The sequence below is a fragment of the Bactrocera dorsalis genome, chromosome 5, assembly GCF_023373825.1.
Source record: "Bactrocera dorsalis isolate Fly_Bdor chromosome 5, ASM2337382v1, whole genome shotgun sequence".
NCBI lineage: Eukaryota > Metazoa > Arthropoda > Insecta > Diptera > Tephritidae > Bactrocera > Bactrocera dorsalis.
This window is the reverse complement of record NC_064307.1, coordinates 43,886,948-43,896,689: the sequence shown is the minus strand read 5'-3', so window position 1 is coordinate 43,896,689 and position 9,742 is coordinate 43,886,948. Positions and strand designations below refer to the sequence as shown.

Here is a 9,742-nt window from a genome sequence, read left to right as displayed (position 1 = left end):
AAGGATGAGTGGGAGAACTTCGACCCAGTTGTCTGTCATGTAGCATTTTATCGCTGTTTTTAATGATCGGTGCCATCGCTCGATAATCCCGTTTGATGCGGGGTGATACGCAGTGGTACGTAAGTGCTTGATGCCTAAAAGTCTGGAGAGTTCTCGGAATAGTGTAGATTCAAATTGTCTACCTTGATCCGTTGTTACTCTACTCGGTACTCCAAATCTAGCGATCCAGTGCGTATAGAAATTGAAAGCAATGGTCTCTGTCGTCATGTCTTCGAGCGGGAGTGCCTCTAACCATCGGGAATAACGATCGACTATTGTCAAACAGTATCGATAACCCTTGCAAGGTGGTAATGGCCCGACGATATCCATATTTATGTGGTCAAATCGTTGCTCTGGTAACGTGAATGTCGACAACGGTGCTCTGTTGTGGCGCTGTACTTTAGCTCTTTGACACGGGATGCACTGCCTGGACCATAAGCGGCAATCTTTTCGGAGACTCGGCCACACAAATTTTTCTGCGATCAATTTAGTTGTTTTAGCGGCGCCGGTGTGTGCCATGTTATGTATGGAGTCGAAAGCTGTTCTGCGAAACGAAGGAGTTAAATACGGTCGGACTTGGCTGGTGCTCACGTCACAAAAGATGTCTACAGCGGTGCCTGGAATCGTGAAAGGTTTGATTAGTAGGCTGGTATTCGAGTCTTGTAAGTTTTTGAGCTCTGAGTCGGACATTTGACTCTCTGCAAGTTTGGCGAAGTCGATGGTGCTTGGAGTGTGTATGGCGTCAATACGTGACATTGCATCAGCTACTACGTTTTCTCTTCCGGGGATGTACCGAATGTCTGTTGTAAATTGTGCGATAAATTCCGAATGACGCATTTGACGCGGAGACGCCTTTTCAAGCTTTTGTTGGAACACATACTGCAATGGCTTGTGGTCGGTGAGGATGAAAAATTCTCTTCCTTCTAGCATATGTTGAAAATATTTGACTGCTTTGTATGCCGCTAATAGTTCACGATCGTAAGTGCTGTATCTTGTTTGTGTTTCGGTAAGGCGTTCGGAATAAAAACCTAGAGGTTGCCACTGGTCGTTGTCGTGTTGTTGTAGTACAGCTCCTACCGCAGTTCCAGATGCATCCACCGTCAAACTGAGTTGCGCCCTGGGTTTAGGGTAAGCGAGTAAAGTTGCTTTGCATAAGTCGTTTTTGCATTGTTGAAATGCCTCCTTTGCTTCAACTGTCCAATCAACTGGCGATGTGTCGTTTTTCTTGTTCCCTTTTATTAGGTTGAATAATGTCATTTGCCTTTCTGCGGCGCAAGGCAAGAATCTGCGAAAAAAGTTTACCATACCGAGAAAGCGTCGCAAATCACATGCTCTCGAAGGTAAGTTGAAATTTTGAATTGCCCGTACTCGTTCTTCTGGGGGTGAAATTCCACTGCTGTTTATTTTGAACCCTAAGAATTTAACTTGCGGCTGACCCAGTATGCATTTCGAACGGTTGATAATAAGGCCGTACTCGCGTAGCTTTTTAAATACCAGCTGTAGATGATGACGATGTTGATTCATATCCTTCGATGATATCAAAATATCATCGAGGTATGGCCAGGCGAAGTCGTGTTCACGGAAGATATGGTCCATGAATCTTTGGAACGTTTGACTGGCATTCCTTAAACCAAAGCACATAAACGGGAATTCAAACATGCCGAATGGCGTTGTAATTGCAGTCTTAGGTATGTCGTTCGGCTCCATGGGAATCTGATGGTAGGCCCGACGCAGATCAAGTGTGGAAAAAATTTTGCAACCGTGCAGGGAATGAGTGAAATCGTGCAGGTGTGGCAGGGGGTACCTGTCAGGCTCGGTGACGACGTTTAATCGCCTGAAATCCCCACAAGGCCTCCACTCGCCGTTTTTCTTCTTTGTCATGTGCAGCGGACTTGCCCATGGGCTGCGCGATGGACGACAGATGCCTGCGTTCAGCAAGAGTTGTATCTCGGCTTTTGCGGCTTGTAACTTCTCGGGAGATAAACGTCTCGGTTTGGAGAAGACTGGTGGTCCTTTGGTGACGATATGATGCGTGACGAAGTGTTGTGGTTTTTTGATTGCCAAGTTTTCCATCGTGATGTCTTCGAATTCTCTCAGTAGATCTTGAAACGGCTGATAAACGTTAGTGTAAGATAAATTGGAAACTACCTTTTTATTTTTTGATATTAAGCACAGTCTGCTGGCGTTTGTGACGTCGTCGATGAGTTTGCGTTGTCGTAGGTTGACTGCTAAGTTGAAGTGCGATAGAAAATCAGCTCCGATGATGGCTTGTGACACGTCGGCAATGATAAAATTCCAGGAATATTGGCGGCGTAGACCCAGATTGAGGAACATAGTTTTTTCGCCGTAAGTTTTTATGGTGGACTTGTTTGCTGCGTAGAGGTAACTGTTTTTGTTCGGGCATCTACGTTGTTGTTGCGTCGGTGGAATTACGCTGACTTCAGCTCCCGTGTCGATGAGAAAGTTTATTGCGGATTTTTTGTCTCGAACGATTAGGCGGCGGTTTTTATTGTTGAGCCTGTCGTCGACCGCCATTGACGACAGACTAATTAGTTTAACTTTTTTACGCAAGGGTTTCGACATTTTTTGGCATCGTTACCAAATTTGTGGTGGTACCAACATAAACCATTCGAGTTGTTGTTTTGCATGTCGGAACGTGACGGAGGACGGTTTCTGCTGCGACTTCTATGCCGACGATTTATGTTCGCTTTTATTGAGGCTATCTCCTTTGTAATTTCGGCTAGCTGCTGCTCGATGCTGGATTGACTGCGTGCTGCTGTGTCTGGAGTTTCGACCACGTGTACGTGAGGGGTGTCGCTAACCTCACATATCTTGTCCGCGAGCAGGGCAACTTTGTCGAGGGGTTCGTTGCTGATAGAAATAATTAATCGCATGTTGGAAGGTAACCGACTCATCCAAATGGACTTTAGTATGTTATCGTTGATCTCGCTGCCGGCTAGACTTCGCATTTCGCGCAAGAGCTGTGATGGACGCATATCACCGAGCTCTTGTTCCTGCAGTAGCTTCTTTACCCGTTTCTGCTCCGAGTCCGCGAATTGTGTTATTATACGATTTTTCAACGTTGTGTACAATTCGCTGTTCGGTGGATTAAGGATTATGTCGCTAATTTGGGCTAGCACGTTGCTTTCGATCGCGGCCACGACGGTGTGGTACTTTGTTTTGTCGCTCGTTATGCCCGCCGCGATGAATTGCGACTCGACCTGCGCCATCCACAGTTCTGGCTTTGCGTGCCAGAATGGTGGGATTCTGATGGAAACTTTGGCCACTTCCACGTTGCGATTTTGGGTGTCCTCTGCCCCTTGGTCCCGATGCTGTAAATTCTGTGCTACCTGGCTTACCGCTTCCTCTTCTGTCATTTTCGATCACGTCGGGGTCACCAATATGTGGGATGTCCACAATAATGTTGGATTTATTTATATACAAAAACTGATTACAAAGTTGACAAAAGAATTGAAGATGAAAATGGAGATACGTGTTGACAGTTGTGATGATGCGCCGAGAAGAAGGAAAGATGGCGGGTCGTCAAGCAGACATCTTATCCATGGGTTGCCATGTCTATAATATTTCCAGCGTTGCATTTGGGGTTGCCACATAACTTTGGGGTTGCCACAGGTGTTAAGGATTTCAAAGGTTTGGGTGGTTTCATGTTTGAGGATAGGATAAAGGAAATTATCTTTAGGAATTTTAGTTGTTATTTCGTCATAAGTTTCTGTTAGGAAATGTTCGTAACGGTCCAGGTCAAAGAGGTCTCGATAGTGCGTCAGCTACAACGTTTGTCTTTCCTGGTTTGTATTTCATTTCGTAATTGTACTCTTCGAGGATACATTTCCATCTTTTCATTTTTCCGTTATAATTTTTATTACTTAATGCATAGGTTAGAGGTTGGTGGTCTGTGAAAATGATTACTTTGGGTGAACCATACAAATAGCTTCTGAAACTATTAAGTGCCCATATTATTGCCAGCATTTCTTTTTCATTTGCGGCGTAATTTTCTTCGGCTTTACTTAGTGAACGGGATATGAATGCTATGGGTTTGCCTGATTGTTCTAAGACTGCTCCGAGAGCATAATTAGATGCATCAGTGGTGAGGTGAAAATCTTTATTAAAGTCAGGATATGCTAGAACTACTTCCTTTGAAACGAGTGAGGATATTATTTTATTGAGGGCTTCTAGTGCTGCTCTATTGAGAGTTATCTGCTTTTTACAGGATGCATTTTTTGAAATGCGTCCATCCTCCCCTCTTAAGAGCGAAGTAAGGGGCTTTGCTAATTTAGCATAATCCCTTATGAAGCGGCGGTAGTAGCCGGAAAGGCCAAGGAAAGATCTTAAGTCTTTCAAAGTTTTCGGACATGGGAAATTTTGTATAGCTTCAACTTTTGAAGGATTGGTTTTTACACCACTTGGTGAAATAATAAAGCCTAGGAACTCGACTTTATTTCAGAAGAATTCGCGCTTGTCCAGTTGAACTTTCATATTTGCTTCTTTGAGAGTGCGAAATATTTGTTCAATATTTTGGAGATGGCTTTCTTCATCTTCGCCGAAAACTATTATGTCATCAATGTAGACAGCAGATTTTACCTATATAGTTTTTTTAGAATATCATCTAAGGCTCTGTGAAATATAGAAGGAGCGTTTTTCAGCCCAAATGGGAGTCGTGTAAACCATTAATGTAATGCCATTATTGACAGAAAAGGCTGTTTTTTCAATGTCGGATTCTTTTAAAGGAATTTGGTGGAATCCACTTTTTAAATCCAATACAGAAAAATATTTATTATTTCCTAATTTCGCAATAATTTCATTTATTTCGGGTATGGGGTATTTTTCGGAAATGGTAACATTATTTAATTTTCTGTAATCAATTACGAGTCTAAATTTCTTTTCGCCGGAGGCGTCTAATTTTTTTGGAACAACCCAAACTAGCGAGTTGTATGGAGAACGTGATGGTCTTATTATGCCATCTTTGAGTAAGGTTTGGATTTCCTTGGTGACGAATTCTCTCATGCCAATAGGGTATGGATAATATCTGGTGTAAACGGGAGTATCTGAAGAAGTCCTGATTTCGCCTACTACGGTAGTAGTGTAGGTTAGTTTTTCATTTGGATCGGAAAATAAATGAGAATATTTGTTTGCAAGTTTTTGAATGAGGAATTTCTGAGAAGGTGTCATATGTTCTGTCCTTACGTCAATACTGTTTACTGTAGAAGAAAGCTTCTGTTTTATTCTTATTTCTTTACCGTTACCGAATTTAATTATGTCATCGCGAATGTTTATAGTTGCATTGAGGTGTTTGAGGCTATCGTTTCCGATAATACCATCAAAAGATTTCAGTCCTGGTAGGATACAAAATTTCAAATTCGAGTTATCTATTTGAGCTAGATTAATTATTGTATGATGGGTAATTTGAATCTTTCCTGCTATGGAATTTGCAAAAAAAGCTTCTTCATTAGGAATTGGTTTTGCTACAAGTTGTGGTTGTATGTAATTTTTGCTTGATCCTGTATCTATAAGTATTTTTAAAAATTTTCCGTTCTTCGTTCTAAATTCTATATAAGGCAACGAAGAACTTTTCATCCTTAAAAAGTAATATCTATGTAGTCGGGTTGGCTATTCTCTTGAACTAGTTGTTCGATTTGTTCGTTGTTTAACATTGCTTCGTATTCTTGTCTTGTTGGCGTCGAATTCTGTTCGGCGTGTTGGTCCTGTGGATATTGTTGCTCATATGAGGCTTGTTCCTTTGTTGTTTAAAAGGCACTTGTTGAGAAGAATTAGACGGTCGTTTCCAACGTTGTTTATTGGGTGCATTTCTATTCATGTAATTAACCATTCTTGACTGTTGAGATTGGTCTACATCCATTGGTTCTGGACGTGGAAGTCCGAAAGGACGTGGGTGTTGTGGCCTTGCGAGGAGACTTGGTCGAAAGTTTGGAGGATGGTGATAATTAAAAATAGGCCGTGGCCGTTGCTGGGGCATGAAATTCTGTTTAGGTGGATATGGTTTAGGAATATAAGCCAATTCTGGATAGAACTCATTTGTCACTTTCCTAGGTGGAAGAGGTGGCCGAAAGTCTGGAGCTTTCTTAACATGAGAATTATTATTGATCGCGTAATGCGAGCGGAATTTCTGGTTCTCCAACTTAAGACATAAGTAAAGAGCTTGAGGAAGGTCTACAGGTTCCCTCATGCCAAGGAGTCTTGGCAAATCACCGTTAAGTCCTCGAATAAAGGTGTCGAGAGCTTTGTCACGATAAGTTCGTGTGAGTAAATGCATGGATTCAGCACCGACTTTCATGCAACCAAGTTTATTAAGAATGAGAGATAGGTGCGAATATACCCTTTAGTAAAATTCCTGAATAGTATGGCTACCTTGAACTAATGACGTCATTTGGTACTCTAAGGTACCTACGTCTCTTTTATCGGCTTAATGGAGAGTAAGGCCTTTTGAAATAGCCTTCCATTCTAAAGGTGTGTTATATGATTCGAGGGCATTATCTGCGTTGCCCATGATTTTGTTTCTTACTACGTTAAGGATACCGTAGTATTTTGGCGATCCTCTTTGAGGTTCTTATATTTCCAAAATTCTGTCCACGCTTTTCTTCCAGGAACTGAATTCTCCTGGATTCCCAGAGAATTCACGAAGACATCTTACCACGTCGGGGATTTTGTCTAAGTCGTTGATGTTGTTTGTCAGTGTAGGGTCTATAGTCACGTCAGTTAAGTTTGCAAAGTTTGCGTTTGGATTAAGTGCAGCTTGGACTATTTTTCGTCCTTCTTGTCTTAAAATGTTTGTGACCACACCACTTATAATATTGGTTAATTGTTCCAGATTCATTTCGCCAGAATTTGAAACAGGATGGGATGTTTGGGTATTGCCTACGGTGGGTGCGTTTAGCACAGCAGGTCGTATGGGTCGTATGGGGTTGGTTGGCATAATTTTATTGGATATCTTGAGGATATTATTGTTTTTAGTTATATGTCCTTATCCTCTGGAGGGTCCCTTTGGTGGTGAATCGCAGAGTTGGATTGTAGTTATTAAGAACCGGAGGGTCCCCCGTTTCGTTCTTATAATTTATTGGGTGTACAAGCCGTTCTTATTTTGTTTATAGTTTATAATTCTCTGGAGGGTCCCCCGTTAGGTGGTGAATCGCAGCTTTTATATTTATTATTTTATTATTGGCTGTACAAGCCCGTTATTATTGGTACAAAAATGGATTTATCTTTCAGTATTCTTAAAACTACCTTAAAAATTTTTCATTTGTAAATTGGTTTCTTTCTTTTCTTTTCTTTATATTTAAAAATTAATAATTTTCTTATTTTTATTGATTTTTCCACTTCTTTTTTTTTCTTTTACGATCTTAAATTATTTTAATATTTAATACAAGTTTGTTTCTTTCTTTTCTTTTCTTTATATTTAAAAATAATTAATGTTCTTATTTTTATTGATTTTTCCACTTCTTTCTTTTCTTTTACGATCTTAAATTATCTTAATATTTAATGCTTACTTTACTATCCTCCTGGCGCGTGGGGTCTTCTCCCGTTTGCCTTTTCTACTAAGGTCCCTCGTTGCGCACGTATGGAGGGTGCGTTTTCTTCCTATTGGATCCTAACGCTGTTGTTGGGTTGCTAGACCAGCTCCTTTGGTCCGTGTGTTCTTTGTATATTTGCTGTGGTTTCTCTTCGGCCGTTCTCCGCGGGCGACTTTTGATTTTTATCACAACGCGAACCGGACTTCAAACTTCAGCTGGTCCCTGCTCGGGCGCCAATTAAGTTTTTATTTTATTGATTTAATTTTTAAAAACTAGCGGACTCGCGTCCGCGGTCTTTCTTTATTAATTGCTGTCTAAGAACTAATTACAAATTATTTCTTAAGTCTAAATTAAACCTAAGCCTGTACCTGGTCACGTTGAACGGACGCGCGTGTGGAGTCACTAACTGATATTGCTGATGCAGTGTCAGCAATTGGGTGGTTTAAAGTTTCCAGCTATTGACCAACGGTGGGAATTAGCTGACGGTGTGAACCACTGTGTTAACTTATATAAGTATAATTAGAATAACTTAAAGTTAGGATGTATTATTATACACATAGTACTTATTACTATAATTCGGCCGTCCTGACCATGAGATCTCCTGATCTCAAGCGCATTTATGTCTTAGTGTATAAGCCAAACCAAGGTCTTATATTTCCAACAGCCCAAACTCCCTTATAAGGAATTCTGGACTGTTGAAAACCTTCAACATCCTCCAATACATATCTGTCGTTACGTAAAATTTTTGAAATTTATACGGCCCCTTAAATTTTAGCAATAACTTTCTAGACACTCCCGCCGTTGAGTCAAAATTTTTTATCATAACGTAATCACCTGGATTGTACTTGTGCGCTGACCGCCGTTTTTTATTTACATAGTCTTCGTTATATGACTGTAACCGCTTTTCGTTTTCTTTGGCTTGTGACCGTATTTCGTTGTGACTTTGTTGTATTTGATTTTCCTTATCATTTATTAAATTTTCTCCTAGCAGATCTACACCCTTTCCTCGTTGCTTACTACCAAACAGCATTACACTAGGGTATTCTTTAATTGTTCTATGAATGCTATTATTTAGCGCATATTCAACAGTTTCAATCACATTATCCCAATAAACTCCTTTTTCTGCGTCACACAGCTTGGCTATCATCGGACCTAGGCTCCGGTTCACTCTTTCTACATGTCCATTAGCCTGTGGAGAACCAGTAGCTATCTTTATATGTTGAACGTTTTCCTCTTCTAAAAATTTTGTAAACTCGTTTGACGTGAAACAACTACCCCTGTCAGAAATTACTACTTTTGGTCTACTATACGCTCGAAAGTAATCTTTGAGTGAAGTAATCACTTCCTTTACATTAGTTGTTTTTATAGTATATAAGCGAATAAATTTTGTACAGGCGTCTATTACTACAAAAATGTGCTTCTTTAGCCTCGAACTATCTACAGGACCGTAATGATCTACATGTATAATTTCAAACGGATTCTGATTTTTGGGAATATTATGCAAGAAACACTCTTCTTTCCCATGTTTCGACGAAAAAACTATACATTTTAAGCAATTTTGTATGTGGCTAGCTGCTTTTTCTCTCATCTTAGCAAACCAATAATGTTTTGAAATAAGATCCACTGTTTTATGAACACCTATGTGACCCATTTCAACGTGATACTTAAATAGTACATGCCTTTCCATTGCTTCAGGAACACAAAAAAGGATCCTTCCATTATTTACTTTTCGATATATAACCCCATTCCTCATCTCGTATAAATTATGTTCACATTTTTGCAAAATGCCTCGCACTTCCTTTTATTTCGCATCTTTTGCCTGACATATGATTAAATTTTCTTCAAAAGTGTCGGACTCCACCAGTAAAATATCATTACTGCGACTTAAAGCGTCAACATGTTGCATGCGTGTACCTGATCTGTGCTCTAAACTGTAATCATAATTTTGAAGCTCTAGTGCCCACCTCGCTATTCTAGGATTCAATTCTTTTTTATTTAGTGTCATAGTAAATGAATTACAATCAGTAATTATTTTAAATTTTAACCCTTGAAGGTAAATCCTAAATCGTTTGAGTGCATAGATTATGGATAACGTTTCTAGTTCAAAGCTTTGATATTTCGCTTCCGTCTCACTTGTTCTTTTAGAAAAATAAAACATG

General features: G+C 40.1%; 1 protein-coding gene across 1 annotated transcript; it reads right to left on the bottom strand.

Moving 5' to 3' along the window:
- Window positions 1-2,588: 2,588 nt before the first annotated feature.
- LOC125778731 (uncharacterized) lies at window positions 2,589-3,416 on the bottom strand. The gene has a single exon (XM_049457866.1). It carries the CDS (start codon window positions 3,414-3,416, stop codon window positions 2,589-2,591), a length of 828 nt encoding a protein of 275 aa, XP_049313823.1.
- Between the last annotated feature and the right edge of the window lie 6,326 nt (window positions 3,417-9,742).

What these genes read in the sequence shown, in the direction of transcription:
- LOC125778731 (XM_049457866.1), bottom strand. Translation starts at nt 3,416, where the DNA reads ATGACAGAAGAGGAAGCGGTAAGCCAGGTAGCACAGAATTTACAGCAT.